Source organism: Tursiops truncatus, chromosome 1, assembly GCF_011762595.2.
Source record: "Tursiops truncatus isolate mTurTru1 chromosome 1, mTurTru1.mat.Y, whole genome shotgun sequence".
In the NCBI taxonomy this organism is placed as follows: Eukaryota; Metazoa; Chordata; class Mammalia; order Artiodactyla; family Delphinidae; genus Tursiops; species Tursiops truncatus.
Window position 1 is genome coordinate 46,427,386 of NC_047034.1, and position 20,373 is coordinate 46,447,758.

Genomic DNA, 20,373 nt, shown 5'->3' on the forward strand with positions numbered 1-20,373 from the left:
GTTTAGTTTTGTTTTTATTTCCATTACTCTAGGAGGTGGGTCAGAAAAGACCTTGCTGTTGATTTACATCAAAGAGTGTTCTGCCTATGTTTTCCTCTAAGAGTTTTATAGTGTCTGGTCTTACATTTAGGTCTCTAATCCATTTTGAGTTTATTTTTGTGTATGGTGTTAGGGAGTGTTCTAATTTCATTATTTTACATGTAGCTACCCAGTTTTCCCAGCACCACTTATTGAAGAGATTGTCTTTTCTCCATTGAATATCCTTGCCTCCTTTGTCACAGATTAGTTGACCACAGGTGCATGGGTTTATCTCTGAGATTTCTATCCTGTTCCATTGATCTATATTTCTGTTTTTGTGCCAGTACCATATTATCTTGATTACTGTAGCTTTGTAGTATAGTCTGAAGTCAGGGAGTCTGATTCCTCCAGCTCCATTTTTTTCACTCAAGATTGCTTTGCCATTTGGGGTCTTTTGTGTCTCCATACAAATTTTGAGATTTTTTTGTTCTAGTTCTGTAAAAAATGCCATTGGTAATTTGATAGAGATTGCATTGAATCTGTAGATTGCTTTGGGTAGTATAGTCATTTTCACAATACTGATTTTTCCAATCCAAGAACATGGTATATCTCTCCATCTGTTTATGTCATCTTTGATTTATTTCATCAGTGTCTTATAGTTTTCTGAGCACAGGTCTTTTTACCTCCTTAGGTAGGTTTATTCCTAGGTATTTTATTCATTTTGTTGCAATGGTGAGTGGGATTGTTCCCTTAATTTCTCTTTCTGATCTTTTGTTGTTAGTGTATAGGAATATGAGAGATTTCTGTGCATTAATTTTGTATCCTGCAACTTTACCAAATTCATTGATTAGCTCTAGTAGTTTTCTGGTGGCATCTTTAGGATTTTCTATGTATAGCATCATGTCATCTGCAAACAGTGACAGTTTTACTCCTTCTTTTCCCATTTGTATTTCTTTTTCTTCTCTGATTGCCATGGCTAGGACTTCCAAAACTATGTTGAATAATAGTGGTGAGAGTGGACATCCTTGTCGTGTTCCTGATCTTAGAGGAAATGCTTTCAGTTCTTCACCACTGAGAATGATGTTTGCTGTGGATTTGTCATATATGGCCTTTATTATGTTGAGGTAGGTTCCCTCTATGTCCACTTTTCTGGAGAGTTCTTATCATAAATGGGTGTTGAATTTTGTCAAAAGCTTTTCCTGCAACTATTGAGATGATCATATGGTTTTTATTCTTCAGCTTGTTAATATGGTGTATCACGTTGATTGATTTGCATATAGTGAAGAATCCTTGCATCCCTGGGATAAATCCCACTTGATCATAGTATATGATCCTTTTAATGTGTTGTTGGATTCTGTTTGCTAGTATTTTGTTGAGGGCTTTTGCATCTATATTTGTCAGTGATATTGGTCTCTAATTTTCTTTTTTTGTAGTATCTTTGTCTGGTTTTGGTATCAGGATGATGGTGGCCTCGTAGAATGAGTTTGGGAGTGTTCCTTCCTCTGCAATTTTTTGGAAGAGCTTGAGAAGGATGGGTGTTAGCTCTTCTCTAAATGTTTGATAGAATTCACCTGTGAAGCCATCTGGTCCTGGACTTTTGTTTGTTGGGAGATTTTTATACTTTTTTCTTTTTTTTTTTTTGCGGTACACGGGCCTCTCACTCTTGTGGCCTCTCCCATTGTGGAGCACAGGCTCCTGACACGCTGGCTCAGCGGCCATGGCTCACAGGCCTAGTCACTCCGTGGCATGTGGGATCTTCCTGGACCGGGCCACGAACCTGTGTCCCCTGCATTGGCGGGCAGACTCTCAACCACTGCGCCACCAGGGAAGCCCTTTCGGGAGATTTTTAATCACAGTTTCGATTTCATTACCTGTGATTGGTCTGTTCATATTTTCTATTTCTTCCTGGTTCAGTATTGGAAGGTTATATCTTTCTAAGAATTTGTCCATTTCTTCCAGGTTGTCCATTTTATTGACACAGAGTTGCTTGCAGTAGTATCTTAGGATGCTTTGTATTTCTGTGGTATCCATTGTAACTTCTCCTTTTTCATTTATAATTTTATTGATTTGAGTCCTCTCCCTCTTTTTCTTGATGAGTCTGGCTAAAGGTTTATCAATTTTGTTTATCTTCTCAAAGAACCAGCTTTTAGTTTTATTGATCTTTGCCATTGTGTTCTTTATTTCTATTTCAGTTATTTCTGCTCCGATCTTTATGATTTCTTTCCTTCTACTAACTTTGTGTTTTGTTTGTTCTTCTTTCTCTAGTTCCTTCAGGTGTAAGGTTAGATTGTTTATTTGAGATTTTTCTTGTTTCTTGAGGTAGGATTGTATTGCTATAAATTTCCCTCTTAGAACTGCTTTTGCTGCATCCCACAGGTTTTGGATCATCGTGTATTCATTGTCATTTGTCTCTAGGTATTTTCTAATTTCCTCTTTGACTTCTTCAGTGATCTCTTGATTATTTAGTAATGTACTGTTTAGCCTCCAGGTGTTTGTGTTTTTTACGTTTTTTTCCCTGTAATTTATTTCTAATCTCATAGCGCTGTGGTTGGAAAAAGATGCTTGATATGATTTCAATTTTCTTAAATTTACTGAATCTTGATTTGTGACCCACGATGTGATCTATCCTGAAGAATGTTCTGTGTGCACTTGAGAAGAAGGTGTAGTATGCTATTTTTGGATGGAATGTCCAATAAATATCCATTAAGTCTATCTGACCTATTGTGTCATTAAAAGCTTGTTTTTCCTTATTAATTTTCTGTGTGGATGATCTGTCCATTGGTGTGAGGTGTTCAAGTCCCCCACTATTATTGTGTTACTATTGTTTTTTCCTTTTATAGCTGTTAGCATTTGCCTTACATATTAAGGTGCTCCTATGTTGGGTGCATATATATTTATAATTGTTATATCTTCTTCTTGGATTGATCCCTTGATCATTATGTAGTGTCCTTCCTTGTCTCTTGTAATATTCTTTATTTTAAAGTCTATCTTATCTGATATGAGTATTGCTACTCCAGCTTTCTTTTGATTTCCATTTGCATGGGATATCTTTTTCCATCCCCTCACTTTCCATCTGTATGTGTCCCTAGGTCTGAAGTGGGTCTCTTATAGACAGCATATACACGGGTCTTGTTTTTGTATCCATTCAGCCAGTCTATGTCTTTTCGTTGGAGCATTTAATCCATTTATATTTAAGGTAGTTATCGATATGTGTTTTCCTGTTGCCATTTTCTTAATTGTTTTGGGTTTGTTATTGTAGGTCTTTTCCTTGTCTTGTGTTTCCTGCCTAGAGAAGTTCCTTTAGCATTTGTTGTAAAGCTGGTTTGGTGGTGCTGAATTCTCTTAGCTTTTGCTTGTCTGTAAAGGTTTTAATTTCTCCATCGAATCTGAATGAGATCCTTGCCTGGTAGAGTAATCTTGGTTGTAGTTTCTTCCCTTTCATCACTTTAAATATATTATGCCACTCCCTTCTGGCTTGTAGAGTTTCTGCTGAGAAATCAGCTGTTAACCTTAAGGGAGTTCCCTTGTATGTTATTTGTTGTTTTTCCCTTGTTGCTTTTAATAATTTTTCTTTGTGTTTAATTTTTGTCAATTTCATTACTATGTGTCTTGGCATGATTCTCCTTGGGTTTATCCTGCCTGAGACTCTCTGTGCTTCCTGGACTTGGACGGCTATTTCCTTTCCCATGTTAAGGAATTTTCAACTATAATCTCTTCAAATATTTTCTCGGGTCCTCTCTCTCTCTTCTCCTTCTGGGACCCATATAATGCGAATGTTGGTGTGTTTAATGTTGTCCCAGAGGTCTCTTAGGCCATCTTCATTTCTTTTCATTCTTTTTACTTTATTCTGTTCCGCAGCAGTGAATTCCACCATTCTGTCTTCCAGGTCACTTATCCGTTCTTCTGCCTCAGTTATTCTGCTATTGATTCCTTCTAGTGTGTTTTTCATTTCAGTTATTGTATTGTTCATCTCTGTTTGTTTGTTCTTTAATTCTTCTAGGTGTTTGCTCTTTAATTCTTCTAGGTCTTTGTTAAACATTTCTTGCATCTTCTCAATCTTTGCCTCCATTCTTTTTCCAAGGTCCTGGATCATCTTCACTATCATTATTCTGAATTCTTTTTCTGGAAGTTGCCTATCTCCACTTCATTTAGTTGTTTTTCTGGGGTTTTATCTTGTTCCTTCATCTGGTACATAGTTCTCTGCCCTTTTCATTTTGTCTATCTCTCTGAGAAAGTAGTTTTTGTTCCATAGGCTGCAGGACTGTAGTTCTTCTTGCTTCTAGTGCCTGCCTTCTGGTGGATGAGGCTATCTAAGAGGAAACTCTTGAGAATTTTCTTGGAGTGAGAAATCAATTCTTTCTGACTTGAATGCAATGTCCACCTCTTTCCAGGGAGTAAGTTATTCTGGTTCCCTTTCAGTTTCTGAATCACTGACAGACATTTAATGTATGGACATTATTGCAGGTATACTTAAAATTATTAAGAAGGATTTCTGAAAATTTAAGAGGCTCCTGAGAATCACAGAAGTAGGATCCTAAAAGAGCACTTAGGAAAACCTCCTCATTGGGAGGACAAAGATCTGGGATGAGGAGCTGGAAGGTTTGCTGATTTCATGACTTCATGAGAGCGAGATTCCACTCCTGGTTAGATAACTAAAAAAAGACTGACTAGTAGTGCCAGCTCTTCCAGGTGAGGTGTCAACTGAAATCCCCTATGTGCCACATCCAACCATGTTTTGGATGTGGAAGTGTTTTCCTTCCTCGGCCCTAAATCCTTTGCCCTGCAAGGTCTCACAACACCAATCCCTTGAAACTTCTTGAGACTCTTCACAGGATTTGTGATTGCATTGCTCTGGGTCCCTCCTCTGGCCTCCTTTTGCTGCCTGTGTTCACTCTCTCTTAATGACTCTTCTTTCTGACAAAGTCATCTTGTTTTTCACTCTACTCAGGTATTTGGAAATACTATCCAGTCCTGTGACCTCAATCATCACCCATGTTTGGATGAATTCCAAATCTTGCCCTCCATCAACCTTCCACTCTCCTCTTGTCTCCTCTCCTCTCTGTCCTTCTTTCTCTCTCTCTAGTGCAAACTTCTCACCTGAGTCTCGCTTTCTCTCTATCTCCATCTGTGGCAAAGGACAGCTGCCCTCATCCATCCTGTTCCTGGGCCTCAGAGGGGCCTCTTCTACTTGGGTGCTACACAGACATTTGGATCCCTCTCCATACATGTTGATTAAATGACAGCTCAGCAGTTAAGGGTAATTATGTGAATAGGCCTTCCCAGCCCTACGGGCTTCTACCCCAGCTCTGACTTCAGTGTGCTTGGAGCTTCACTAAACAGACATCCCCACCAGAGCCTGGGCCTTTCTAGCATTTGTTTCTAGCAATGTAACCCAGAAGAGTTCTCACCAAGAATCCCAAGAAACAAGAAGATTTGTTGAGATTCTGCCTTCCTGTTGGTTTGAAATGTGCAGACTCCATAGATAACCTGCTTGGAATGATCCAAGTTTTGGAAATCCTAAGACAGTAACAGGTTTAAGATAATCTCCGAGTAAAATAAAAACATTTGTCTCCAACAATTAAAAGGAAAACCACAGATTTTTGCTAATTCTGATGTTGCCTCAGCCGTAGTATTATAGAGGTAGCACCTTACATCTGTCCAGAAGCAGAAGAGAAGAGAGGTCATTCACGACTAGGATTACCCAACCACAAATCAGTTTTAAGTCCAGGAGTGGCATATTAAAAACAGAGACCAGCCATGGTTCTTCTGAAAACCAAAGTACCTTCATTTCATTACAACTGTGCTGAGAATTCATATCCAGAATTATATACTTAGTATGAAGAATAATAAACAAAGATGACTGGAAAGGGACCCACAGAGACGTATGACCTGCCCAGAACATTCCACTATCATTCACGATAATGCGCAGGCCCCATGAATTCACAGCCAAGTTTTTTATCTTTGGGATTCCAGCCACGTATAAGAAATTTAACCTAGAGCACCGAGGTAAACTTCTACATTTCAGAAAGTTTTATGGGACCTTTAATGTCTAGATATAGCTCTGCTTCTAAGGTTTCAGCCAGAAGACGGCCACCAGGCAATGAGCTGCACAGTATTCAATTTATCTGCTTTGGAAGGATGACTCAGAGCTATTGGGATTTGAATGTGTGGCTCCAATTAGTCCAGCTTTGTATTACTGACAGGGAGACCACTAAGCCATCTCCTTCCAGCCAGATGAGTTTCCATTTAAAGTCTGCAAATCCAAGGGGATGTGAAGCAGGGAGTAACACGACCTCAGCAAGCCAAGCATTGTTTAGTGTGCAGTGCATCAGGTGAGCCTAATCCAAAGTCAGACAGCAGACACCCTGCCCTGCTCACATCATCTACACCAGGAAGGGCTAAGAGTGGGCAAGTTGTTAAAGTCCTGTGAATGAGGAGGTCCATCAATGGATGTCAGTTTCTGAACACTTGCTACATGCCCAGTGTGTTAGGCATTAGAGACAAAACAGTGAAAAAGGCCCTGCCTGCAAGAGGCGTACAGGCCAGCAGGGAGACAGGTGAAATGCACAAGTGATTCTAATGGAGCATATGATAAGTGTTAGGACAGAGGAATGACGGGCTTCTGGAAGACATGGGAAGGGGCCTAATCAGACCTGAGGGTGTCAAGGAAGGATTCAAGCAGAAATGTAGTCCTCACTGAGACATGAAGGAAGAGAAGCAGGACTTAGGAGAACAGTCAAGAAGACCGTAACAGATGCTCTTACAGGAACGACTAACCTAAGAGTTATCAACTGATGCCTTTTCTAAGTAACCCCATCCCCACTTGACTCTCATTCCTACTCCAAGTGTCTACTGTAAGCTTACATGTATCACTTATACTTTCTTCATTTTCATTTGTTATGCATACTTTGGTTTCACACGTAGATAGCTTGTGAAATACTACAAAAAACTGACATTTGCACATGGCTTTCAAATATTTCCTTAGTCAATCTTCAAAACAATTCCATGAGATCAGTAGACTAAATAGTACTATTATCATCTCCAATTCACAGAAGAGGAGACTAAGGACAAGGGTCCTCTGTTCTAACAGCCCAGTTCAGGGCTTCCCCCTATGGTAGCACATATCATAGTTTTTTTGTTTTTTATTTTTGGTTTGGGGTTTTTTTTTCATAATTGCCCACTTCGCCTCCCCCATGAGACTGCAGTCTCCTTAAGATTGGAGGCTGCCTTCAGAACGGCTGTACCTCCCTCACCCAGCACACAGTGAATGCCCAATCAGGATTAACTGAATTACCAACTTATTTTCCTTCTCCATGAAGTTTCACATGACATACCCTGCCTCCTACTCCCAAGTGGTCAAAAGAAATAGTTTTATGCCTAAGTGATGAAAGCACTGGCTTTACAGTCCCACCAGGCCAGACTCACATTCTAGCTCCACCACCTACCAGGTGTGGGACTTAGGGTTTGTTCCTTACCTCTCTGAGGCTTGGCTAGCTGCAAAATAAGGAGGATAAAATCTACTTGATAGAGAGGCCGTGAAGATAACATCTGGTCTATGTTCCCCTCTGATGATTGCTCACAACCTATCTTTGTACCTTTCTTTGACTACTCGTTCTTGTTTAGTGTCTATATCCACCCACCAGCAGGTAAGTTCCTGAAAACAGGGTCTGTGTTCGTCTTCTTCATACTTCCAGAGGCCGGTCAAATGCTTTACAAATATTAGATGTTTAACAAACATCTAGAGAAAGAAAATGAACCGAGCTGTAGCTTTACCTAGCCTGCCGTTCAGAAGCCAGCACTCATCTGGTGTTCGATAAATACTGCTGACGGACTGGCTGCGCAATTCAGTGCAAATAAAGGATGTAGAATTGCAGGCTTGGTCCCTGTCCTCCTAGAAGCTGTTTTGCTGAGAAGGATATTCCAGGCTCTCCCACCCACCTCACTGCCAGCACTCAGTGTTTCCAGGGCAGCTTGTTGAGGAGCTACAGGCAGCAACGCAAGTTTCACAATCTGGTTGCGTCGCAGTGAAGCTGAGGAGCTGGACTTTGAATTTTCTCAGCCTCAGCCTTCTTCGATTTGGCATAAAAACCAAAAGTCCTGCCTTCCAGTCCCTGTAGCCTCTCTCAAGGGACTGCAGGCATCCAAGGAGCCCTCAAGCTACCCGTCCGTTGAACGGATGCCAGAGTGGTCAGCACAGTACAACCCAGCGCCCTCACCTTCATCAGTAGCTCCCGGCTGGTCAGGTGGTTATTATGGTCTGAGAAGATGTCTGAAAGTTCTTCAAACATCAGCATTCGGTCCCTACAAAAGGGATGAAGAAAACATTAACAAATGAAGATTAGTAAAAGTCCCACACCTTGGGCCCAGGTGCCCTCAGTACCTCTGGCTACAGAGGGGAGGGCTACGTGAGCACAGACAAAGCCAATGACCTTTCTCATGCAGGGTGGCTTTTTTTTTTTTTTTTTTTTTTTTACAGGTAGACATGATCACCTGTGTGAAGAGAGGGATATTTTCTAAACATGCATGTTATAATCATAAAAAAAGATCGTTAAACTGGGGTATTAAGTTGTCTAATTGGGACATGTTCTCTTCGGCAAGTTAAAAAAAATTCTCTCTTAGCAACACACCCACAGCCCTACAGGACCTGAGAACTCTTCTTGGCCAGTCCCCTCGTTGGAGAGATGAAGATGCCAGGGTTGGGGATTGGTCTGAGCTTCCACTACTAACTGCTGAGAGCTGCAGTACAGAACCCAAATGTCCTGAACCTCTTAGAGTCAGAGTAGATGGTGGAACCAGAACGGGCTCTGGAGTCAGAGGTGGTGGGTTCCAATCCCAACGCGGCCACTCACTCCCTAAGTGATCTTAGACAAGTTGCTCAACTTTCCTGAGCTTCAGTTTTCTTATCTGCACTAGGGAAACAGTGACAGCCCCCTCGCAGGATGGCCGTGAAGGTCACCACAATCACACACGTGAAGCACCTACTCCTCCCTTGCCCCTCCCTGGTACACTACGTCTCCACAGGCCTCCCGCTTTTCTCTACACCCCTCCAGGGTTACTGAGAGGATGATCTGAAGGCAAAGAATTAACAGAGGCAATGTCATTCTATATGCAACACTTTCATTATTATGAGAAAGCCATTACTAAGAACTTAGGTGTCTTACAATGAGTGTAGTATTACTCTTAGAATTAAGAAAACCATTAAAGCTATTTATATTTTGGAAAATATCATTAAGAACTTAATTGCATGTGGGCCTAAATAAACAGAAAGAAATAGATGTCTTCTCTGTCCACTGAAAGTTATTAACATAAAGGGTTATCAGGAAAGTAATAACTGAATAAAATCTCTTAACCCTGTTCCTTGAATTTAGCAGTAGAAACTATATACAGCTGATATGCAAGTGGCTTCTCTCAGGAACTGTGATACTTCTCCAGCAGCCCTGCTAAAATGTGAACCCACCAACCAATGAAGACACAAACCAGACACCCATGTTGTAAAGAATAGGGCTTTGAGGTTTGTTTTGTGGTGTTTCTTAAATACAAAAGCCAGCTGGTATTTGTAATGAGGTGGATAGACCTAGAGTCTGTCATACAGAGTGAAGTAAGTCAGAAAGAGAAAGACTAATACCGTATGCTATCACATATATATGGAATTTAAGGGAAAAAAATGTCATGAAGAACCTAGGGGTAAGACAGGAATAAAGACACAGACCTACTAGAGAATGGACTTGAGGATATGGGGAGGGGGAAGGATATGCTGTGACAAAGCGAGTGAGAGGCATGGACATATATACACTACCAAACGTAAGGTAGATAGCTAGTGGGAAGCAGCCGCATAGCACAGGGAGATCAGCTCGGTGCTTTGTGACTGCCTGGAGGGGTGGGATAGGGAGGGTGGGAGGGAGGGAGATGCAAGAGGGAGGAGATATGGGAACATATGTATATGTATAACTGATTCACTTTGTTATAAAGCAGAAACTAACACACCATTGTAAAGCAATTATACTCTAATAAAGATGTAAAAAAAAAAAAAAAAAAGCCAGCTGGAAGAATGGACCTTCTCATATGGTAACCAAGGAGATGAAGAAACAAGTCCACTAATTTTTTTACTTGTGTTTTAGCCTCAGATTTGCTATGGTAGAAATCTTTGCCTGGCTAAGTGACTTTCTATAGTGTTCTACTTATCAACCACCAAGGAAAGATAGGATTACCTTTCACTGCCACCAGAGAAGGGTGCAGTGGGGCAAGCCTTCATTTTAGCCCCTGACCGTCCCGTTGTTGCTGCTACCACAGTTGAGGAGCAGTGATGAGAGGAAGGAGTGGGGCTGGGGTGCTGAGGATGGGGACGCTGTACGCAGCTGATTTTCCCATCATATTTCGCCAGGGCCTAACATCTAAATGATTTTATATGATCCTTATCTTTCCTAAGACTCCTGTGCAGAGGAAAATCAATTAACTAATCTCTCACACAGAGTCACCTTCTTCATTCAAACTAATGAAGAGGAGAAAGAACCCAAGAAAGGAGTGATAATCGAGAAAATTGCACTGGACTTTGAAAAGCCTATCTGCCACTTTTTCTCCTGAGAGATAACAGAACACGAGCTCTGGAGTCCAAGTGGCTGAGGCGTCTGCAGATGTATAACACCAGGCAATAAGATCACCTGCTTCAAAACCCATCAAAGAATTATATAATAAATAACGTGACTTCCCCTGAGCAGACTTTCCTCTGATAGAGAATGTGAGCTTATCAGTAGGTTGAACACTCTGGCACCCCTTTTTCAGCATAAATCTATGAAACTCTCGTTTACCAATCTGGATCTCTGTTGAGTTTGGGTAGTGTCAGTCCCTTCAGGCTTAAGCAGCTCTGAGTGAGTTGATGAAACTGAATACCTAGACCTTCCACTCTAAGGACAGAGCCCACCAAATGCACGAGGCAGGCCTGCCCGGGGAGCAAGCTGGCCTGGCTCCCGACTGCAACTGACAGTGCCTCACACGGCACAGGCTGCACTGCACACAGTATAGACTGTGCTGCATACGATACAGGTTATAAACAGTTCACGCATCCTTCCCTGTTATGGCCTGACTTCTTGATTCGTGCAAACCGAGAGAGACTTTGTTGAAAGTAGCTGACCTAGTTTGTAGTCACGACACATGCCCCAGCATCTACATCTGTACTCATGGGGCACCAGAACTGCCTCCTTACTCACTCTTCCCTCCTTTGCAAAAAGCCCTCTGGTCTAGAGTTCAGTGAAGCTCTGGACATGGGGGCGAGAGCGACAGTGAAACAATAAGGAAGGACACAATTGTTCATTGTTCGAAAGGTTATGGCAAGAAATATGAAGAAAAACACAATACAGGATGTGGGCGGTTAATCATTTTTAGTCAGGTACCTAGGAAGGAATACCTAGAGGTTTTTAATATCATTAAGATAGCTTTTAATAGGCGGAAGCAGAAACAAACTAAGTGGATTCTTGTTGAACAGCAAGAACTAATGTCCTGTCTGCACACACTATCCCTCACAGCTTGGAACAGCTTAGGGCTTTGGAATGTGGCTGAAAAATAACCAGAACTAATGGCAAATTGCTGTAACTTCATCACTCCACAACCTTATCCCTCAAAGCCCAGATAATATGCACATCCTTAAAATCATCCCCAAAGCCAATCATCTTGGCTTTGGCACCCTTTGAGAATGAGTTTGATTTCTGCAGCAGCCCTGCCTCAAAACTCATTCATGATGATGTGTAAAACACACCCTGCCTGGAACACACAGAGGCTTTCAAAGATGTTTCTCTAGTTATATAATATGAGCTTTGAAAATGAGGACCCACACCATTTATGCAGCCACGAATCAGCCCAGCCAAAGAAAGCAGAGCAGAACACTTGGGAACTTACTTTGGGACCGCGGCCCAAGTCTTTTTTAACCGATAGATGGAATTGGACTGCAGTGCCGAAACGATGGCCCTCAAGGAGGAGAAATTCTTCAGGATTCTACATTCCTGTAGGGAGAGTGATTAAAACATACAAGGCATTTAAATATCAATAAAACAGTGAGTTGGTGGTTTCCTGTTTTAGAGGTATCACAGCTGCCATGAACTCTTACCACGAAATAGGCGGCTGTATAAATACTGAACATCAAAAAGTGGCTCCTTTGCTCCCACCCCAGTCACTGAAACACTTTACAGATTTTGGCCCTGAACGCCTGTTTTTCTCCCTTTAATATATTTTCTGTGTTGTTGTTACAGTTTTATAGTTTCCAGCTTTCCCAGTAAAAACACGAGTGGAGGTGAGTCTACAGAGCTTTGCTAGAGAAAGCAAACTTTCTTCTGAAGAAAGCACACATAGGCCCTAAAAATACACATGAAAGATGACTGTATCCTTCAGACCCACAAAGTGAACCGGGCAGCAGCTGCTTCGAGGTCAGATGCTATCAAACATCTCATGACCAACCCTTGTCCAGAGAGGGGTATATAACTTGGCAATAAAAACTCACCACAAGTTGAACTTTGGCTTTTATGTTCTTAGCCAAGAGGGAATATTTTTATACACATCCATTCGGTTTCAAACGGGCTTGTGCCGCAATCATAAACATTCAGAAACACCTTGGTACTTACAATGGTTCCAAAATAACTCGGGCTTTTAAAATACAATTCCCTTTGGCAGCGTTTTCAAACAAAATAGAAAGAGAACAGGAAACATTCTGGACGTCATTTTCTGGGGAGGGAGAAAGACTGCCTGATCCTGAAACTTCAGCTACCATTCAGTCTGTAGCATCAGCAGGCAGCGACCCTGAAGTCAAAGTCCTGCTGAACGAATGGCAGGGGACGGCGAAACAGTCAGGGAGAGGGTCCCATTTGCGGCCGGAATGGGGAAGGTGGCAGCCTCGAGAGAGTGGACTGTGCCTTATGCCCAAGGAGATGCTCCGTGTGCAGGCGTATGGGGGAGTGTACTACACCCACTGTCGACTATCGAGTGCACTGTGTGAGCCTGGGCTTGGCTTCGTGCAGAACATCTGAGGCAAGAGGTCCCAGGGTGGTTGGGCATAAATGCACGTCGCTTGAAAGATCACTTCATGAAGTCACGCGGGTCCTGACTGTGAAGGAAAAGTGGCATTCTCTGACTTGGCACCCCCAAATCTGGCTACTTAACATTACTACGCCAAACAAACCCCACAACATTTTCTTAGAGGAAATGCCAAAGTTCTTTACAAAAGTCATGCCCACGCTTTTTAAACGCCTCAATGCTTTCCCTTTATTTAAAAAGAAAGAGAGAGAAAGCTAAGGGGAGAGAGAAAGCTCGCGCTCTGAATTACAGTCAGTCTGGAAACCAAGCCCATGACAGCATGGTTCAACGAAGGTTCAGAATCCAAAAGTTATGTTCTAAAAATCAGGAAACTTGCAATAAATAAAGGGACTCGGGCCCAGATATTTCATGCAAATTGTGATAAACATATGGAACACATTATTCAGAAAGAGGCTTAAGCTAAGGGTTTAAAGGAGTACAAGGGGCATCTGGCCCCATTTCTAGAAAAGGAATCATCTTTGAGGAGAGGTGATACAAAAGTAAAAATGTAGCAGTAAGGCCAGTCCAAGAAAATACAGTCATGTTAGGTCAGAAATATTTTCTGCATGTAAAATTATCAGTTTTTCAAACATCCTCTCAATAGAAAATGACTGTGATTAATGCAGGAAAAGTTAAATAAATCTTGGCTGGAAACCACCTGTGAGTCTTGTTATTTTATTAAGTTACCTACACAATTTCAAGGGACACAGCATGCTCCACACTGGGAAACTGCATCACCAAGAGTTAAGGACCCTTGGCTTTTAAGCACGTGCTATGGGATTTGGAATATATCTCAAATTATACAACTTGTATTTCTTATTATCACATAAACACACGATTGATATTTATATGGGCCAAAGTCATTGTTTGAGTCACCCTGTCACATATACAGATGCTACATGCTTGCTACAGATTTTCTAAGCAGTTGAATAGATTAAACGTAGATAGACTATTTTCTTTTGAGACATGTAGATGACTATAAATGATATGGCGTTTGTGGCCAAAAAATATTTTTTCTTTTCAGTCTAAGAAGACAGAGAAATTCCATGCTCTATCAGAACTTCTTTTGTAGCTCTTACTTGTTGATAAATAACCTCAATTCAGAATAGGAGAAGTGAAAGTTGCATAAGATAGTTTTTTGTTTTTTCCATATAGTATTTTTCCATGTACTAAAAAGTCTGTGGTATTAGACCACCTACAGACTCAAAATAAAGCAAATTCTCTGGCACAATTATGGCTTTGCTATTTAATCAAAGACCACAAAAGAGAATGTGAAAAAAAAAAAAAGCAAAAATGTGTAAGTTTAAGCCTTATGCCCACAGATAGGGGCTTAATGAGAAAAATATATAATGGGGTAGAAAACAAAATGTGTTTTGGTTAGGATTGACCCATATAGCCCAGAACAGAGTATATTTACATAATAATTATTTGTCAAAATTGTTGTTAACTACATAGCTCTTGCTGATGTAATTTCTTCTTTTGAGAAAAAAAAAATCTTCCCAAATCTTCAAATACCCAAAATCCTACCAATTATTCAAAGCTAAATTCAAATGTCATCCTACCCATGAAACCTTCCTGGATCACCCCAGTCAGAAGTGATTTCTCGCTCCTCCACTTTTGCAGCACTTGTATCATACGGCCCTACTCCTCTTCAGCCCAGGCTGAGATAATTCCAGTATATGTTAGCTTCCTTGTTTGACTATAGGCTCCTGTAGGATCAAATTAATTGTGTTTAGCTTATCTATGTCCGCAAAGGACATAAAATTGTAGCTCTGAAGCATTTAGGGGCTCATGAAGTATGTGGTGACTGACTGAATACTGTTCACCTTTCCTCACTCATGAAATAAGATGCTGATAAATGAAGGTCAAGGAGGAGTTGATCCGATAGACTGGACTGACACCCAGGAGAATGTAATTCAGGCCTAGGAATAGACTCTGCCCCTCCAACTTCAGATATAAAGCCCTCAGGAAAGTCCTTGATTAATGTGAAATCTGTATATTTCAGTCTTTTAGAAAAGAGATTCGAGATCCTAAGAAGGTATTGGCTCTTCAAGTCTGCAGAAAATAGAATGCTCCCAGGTACTGGAAGGGTGGGAGATAATCCTTCTGCATTGTCAGAGCAGTCCATTTGACACTGAAGCCACCAGTTGATATTTACTGAACACGGCGCAGAACCAACACTCAGGCTGTGAAAAAGCAGACATTCCATTGCACCCGGAAGGGGCCCATGAGCAGAAAGAAGTGAGCAAGGGACGAATTTTTTTAAAGAGGAAAAATAAATAAACTCCCACGTTAAGGAAGGCAACTTTTTTCTTACCTTGGAAGGACAACAAAAACTACACTAAAATAGTATAAAACTATACTAAAAACTACACTAAAAATAAATGGTTCTGAAAAACCTAGGGGCAGGACAGGAATAAAGACACAGACGTAGAGAATGGACTTGAGGACACAGGGAGGGGGAAGGGTAAACTGGGACTAAAGGAGAGAGTGGCATGGACATATATACACTACCAAATGTAAAATAGATAGCTAGTGGGAAGCAGCCTCATAGCACAGGGAGATCAACTCTGGCACAGGGAGATCAGCTCGGTGCTTTGTGACCACCTAGAGGGGTGGGATAGGGAGGGTGGGAGGCAGATGCAAGAGGGAGGGGATATGGGGACATATGTATATGTATAGCTGATTCACTTTGTTATAAAGCAGAAACTAACAAACCATTGTAACGCAATTATATACCAATAAAGATGTTAAAAAAAAACAAAACCCGTGGGCCCTCACATATGGTCTTTTGACTGCTTTTCAACCAAATGGAAACATCAGAGTGATGGCAGCATAATCTCCCATATCTCCTAAACCCAAAGAATATTTTTAAAAAGACAATTACATGAGCAATGTTAATCCACTTCTCGATGATTTTGGCTCTCTGCTGAGTTTTGAGTTCTTTGCCCCCCAGAATGGTGCTGACAATGCATTTGGTGAGGGTATTAAACTGAGAGATGGTAGCACGGATCGTAGGAGCCAAGTGTTTGTTTTCCTTCTTGTCCCTTCGAGACCAAATGCAGCCCAGGCAGTGGTGAGGCACTACTTTCTTGAATAGTTGCTAGAATAAAAGAGGAATTGACTTTAAGGACAACACACACATTTCACATGGCAAAGCAGGTCATCTGTAAGTTGGTACTTTGTGAATGGACAAATAACCCTTTCCTACTTGATTTGCCTCATGGTGTTCATTTCAATAGAAAAAAGTAAATAATTAATATATTAACTGATCAGAAAAGCCCACGTGTTCCTTCTACATCTGCTCAACTGAACCACTGGAACACGATGACCAAAAGAAAAGTTAAATGTCCAAAAACATTTTGACTTTTCTGTCTTGGAAGGAAAGCCAGGTAAAAATCTGTACTACTAATCTAAAAGAAGTGGTTAAGATTATGTTGACCTCAAAATCATATCCATGGTACGTCCTGGACACTCAGGATCATGAACTGTGTATAATGCATATGAATGACCACCTGAAAAGTGATTCACAGAAGTACAGTACTTGTGACACTTATCAATGTCACTATTCTATTGCCCATTATTTAAAATGAAGACACTAAGAAACATACAAAAGGAAAAACTATTCAACATCACACAGTAAAAGGAAGAAAGGGGGATTTAAAGCCTGGTTTCCAGGTCTTTGCCTAAAAGTCATAGCCAATGAAGTCTTCCATCTTTCTCTTCTGCTATCAGTGTGTGAAACAACAACAAATTTGTTGAACAAATCTGATTCTCATTTGTACAACAATTTCAATACAAGACGTGCAAGGGCTTGTGTAAGACAGAGAACACCAGGATTTACTTTATATAGACTATCTGATTTACTTCTGAGAATCTATTTGCATGTTAACTAGATGGAAACTCTATGCTGCTTCCTCTAAAGTGCTAAGTGTGGAAGAGCTAAAAACCATTGTGATCACTGATAACAGCCCTTTTTTCTTTAACCAGCTAGCACTGAGCTATGAAACGTGGCTGATGAAACCAAATATGTACAGCTAACAAAAATATCCAAACTTCAAAAGACCAGGAAGCACATGTGGAAATGAGCTGCCAGATATAGTCACATGTGGATTCAGTGAATTTATTTTATCCTAACTTATACTTTGACCCCTTTACAATCCTCCAAATAAACAGTTTGGATCTTGAAATATTCATGAGTCTAAAGGGAGAGAAATACCCATGGAACAGGATAGATTTTTGTTTCCCTAGAATTAGAATTCTTATTTCCCTCTGGGTATTGAGTGCCAAGTAAAAAGCACCTTCTCCCAGAATTGTAAGAAGAGCTTAGGCCTGAATTATTCAGATGATAGATTCAAATCACATCTTCACTCTGCATTTACAGGCACAGCCTCTCTCGGGGATTTGGAAAGACTTAAATCATGTGACCCGGGGCCACCAGTACTGTCACTCCCCACATTCTAAGTAGAAGCACATCGGAGGCACAAAGAGAAGACGTACTGCATCCATGTAGGTCAGCTGCTCAGCCACGAGATCTTCCGAGAAGCACGTGAACTCTGCAGACCCGCCACCCTCCAGTTCCTCTTCCTCTTCCAGGCTGAAGGAGATGGTGCTGGGAAACCCATCTGTTCACAGGTGGAAACAAATTAGTAATTTGGTGCTGCTGTATACAACCTTGTTTACAGAGTCCAACTGGACTTTTTTAATTTAGGAAGAAAAGAGCTGCTCCTTTACAAAACCCACAGGGAGAGAACAGCAAGGACAATAAACCTGAGTGAAATGGAGGTTTTCCCAGTCTCTGCTTGTTCCTCGCTGCGTTATTAAGTGCAGAGGCCTCATGTTGTCACCTGGACAAACCACTGGTTCCTTGGTCAAGGACAGAGCCAGGCTAGGCAAAGCCTAGAGAAACAAAGCTGGGCTACATTCAGGGGGTCACCCTCATTTGGGGGCTCCCTCAAACCCTCTGATCAGCTCAAGCACTGATCCAACTACTTCCTAAACCCCAACTATGCAGTTCTTAATTACTGGGCCATTTATAATCAAAAGCCTGGAAGGAATGGACATGAAGGCAGGCCAGGCTCTGGGGAGTAGAACAGGCCATTCTGGTGTCAGAAATGTTGATGAAGTCCTCAGAATTCTCAAGAAGTACTTAGAATCCTCAAAATGTTAGGATTAGCTTTCAACTTCCACCTAAAATTAAGTATGCATGAGACTACTACAAGCAACTCTATGCCAATGAAATGGACAATCTGGAAGAAATGGACAAATTCTTAGAAAGGTATAACCTTCCAAGACTGAACAAGCAAGAAATAGAAAACATGAACAGACCAATCACAAGTAATGAAATTGAAACTGTGATTAAAAATCTTCCAACAAACAAAAGCCCAGACGGCTTCACAGGTGAATTCTATCAAACATTTAGAGAAGAGCTAACACCCATCCTTCTCAAACTCTTCCAAAAAATTGCAGAGGAAGGAACACTCCCAAACTCATTCTATGAGGCCACCATCACCCTGATACCAAAACCAGACAATGATACTACACAAAAAGAAAATTAGAGACCAATATCACTGATGAATACAGATGCAAAAATCCTCAACAAAATACTAGCAAACAGAATCCAACAACCCATTAAAAGGATCATACACCATGATCAAGTGGGATTTATCCCAGGGATGCAAGGATTCTTCAATATATGCAAATCAATCAATGTGATACACCATATTAACAAATTGAAGAATAAAAACCATATGATCATCTCAATAGATGCAGAAAAAGCTTCTGACAAAATTCAACACCCATTTATGATAAGAACTCTCCAGAAAGTGGGCATAGAGGGAAACTACCTCAACATAATAAAGGCCATATACGACAAACCCACAGCAAACATCATTCTCAATGGTGAAAAACTGAAAGCATTTCCTCTAAAACCAGGGACAAGACAAGGATGTCCACTCTCACCACTATTATTCAACATAGTTTTGGAAGTCCTAGCCATGGCAATCAGAGAAGAAAAAGAAATAAAAGGAATACAAATTGGAAAAGAAGAAGTAAAACTGTCACTGTTTGCAGATGACATGATACTATACATAGAGAATCCTAAAGATGCCACCAGAAAACTACTAGAGCTAATCAATGAATTTGGTAAAGTTGCAGGATACAAAATTAATCCACAGAAATCTCTTGCATTCCTATACACTAATGATGAAAAATATGAAAGAGAAATTAAGGGAACACCCCCACTTACCACTGCAACAAAAAGAATAAAATACCTAGGAATAAACCTACCTAGGGAGACAAAAGACCTGTATGCAGAAAACTATAAGACACTGATGAAAGAAATTAAAGATGATACCAACAGATGGAGAGATATAACATGTTCTTGGATTGGAAGAATCAATATTGTGAAAATGACTATACTACCCAAAGCCATCTACAGATGCAATGCAATCCCTATCAAACTACCAATGGCATTTTTTACAGAACTAGAACAAAAAATCTTAAAATCTGTATGCAGACACAAAAGACCCTGAATAGGCAAAGCAGTCTTGAGGGAACAAAACGGGGCTGGAGGAATCAGACTCCCTGACTTCAGACTATACTACAAAGCTACAGTAATCAAGATAATATGGTACTGGCAGAAATATAGATCAATGGAACAAGATAGAAAGCCCAGAGATAAACCCACGCACCTATGGTCAACTAATCTGTGACAAAGGAGGCAAGGATATACAATGGAGAAAAGACAGTCTCTTCAATAAGTGGTGCTGGGAAAACTGGATAGCTACATGTAAAAGAATGAAATTAGAACACTCCCTAACACCATACACAAAAATAAACTCAAAACGGATTAGAGACCTAAATGTAAGACCGGACACTATAAACCTCTTAGAGGAAAACACAGGAAGAACACTCTTTGACATAAATCACAGCAAGATCTTTTTTGATTCACCTCCTAGAGTAATGGAAATAAAAACAAAAATAAGCAAATGGGACCCAATGGAACTTAAACGCTTTTGCACAGCAAAGAAAACTGTAAACAAGACAAAAAGACAACCCTCAGAATTTGCAAATGAATAAATGGACAAAGGATTAATCTCCAAAATATATAAACAGCTCATGCAACTCAATATTAAAGAAACAAACAACCCAATCAAAAAATGGGCAGAAGACCTAAATAGACATTTCTCCAAAGAAGACATACAGATGGCCAAGAGGCACATGAAAAGCTGCTCAACATCACTAATTATTAGAGAAATGCAAATCAGAACTACAATGAGGTATCACCTCACACTGGTT

At 40.7% G+C, this 20,373-nt stretch overlaps 1 protein-coding gene across 3 annotated transcripts in view; it reads right to left on the reverse strand.

Moving 5' to 3' along the window:
• The window catches only part of RGL1 (ral guanine nucleotide dissociation stimulator like 1), a 279,931-nt gene that overhangs the window by 29,059 nt on the left and 230,499 nt on the right, over positions 1 to 20,373 (reverse strand). For all 3 annotated transcript variants that reach the window (XM_073803624.1, XM_019952563.3, XM_019952564.3), the window contains 4 exons: positions 17,575 to 17,699; positions 15,962 to 16,177; positions 11,908 to 12,011; positions 8,235 to 8,319 (listed from right to left, as the gene is read on the reverse strand). In XM_073803624.1, the coding sequence (XP_073659725.1) occupies positions 8,235 to 8,319; positions 11,908 to 12,011; positions 15,962 to 16,177; positions 17,575 to 17,699 (530 nt within the window). The remainder of the gene's footprint in view (positions 1 to 8,234; positions 8,320 to 11,907; positions 12,012 to 15,961; positions 16,178 to 17,574; positions 17,700 to 20,373) is intronic.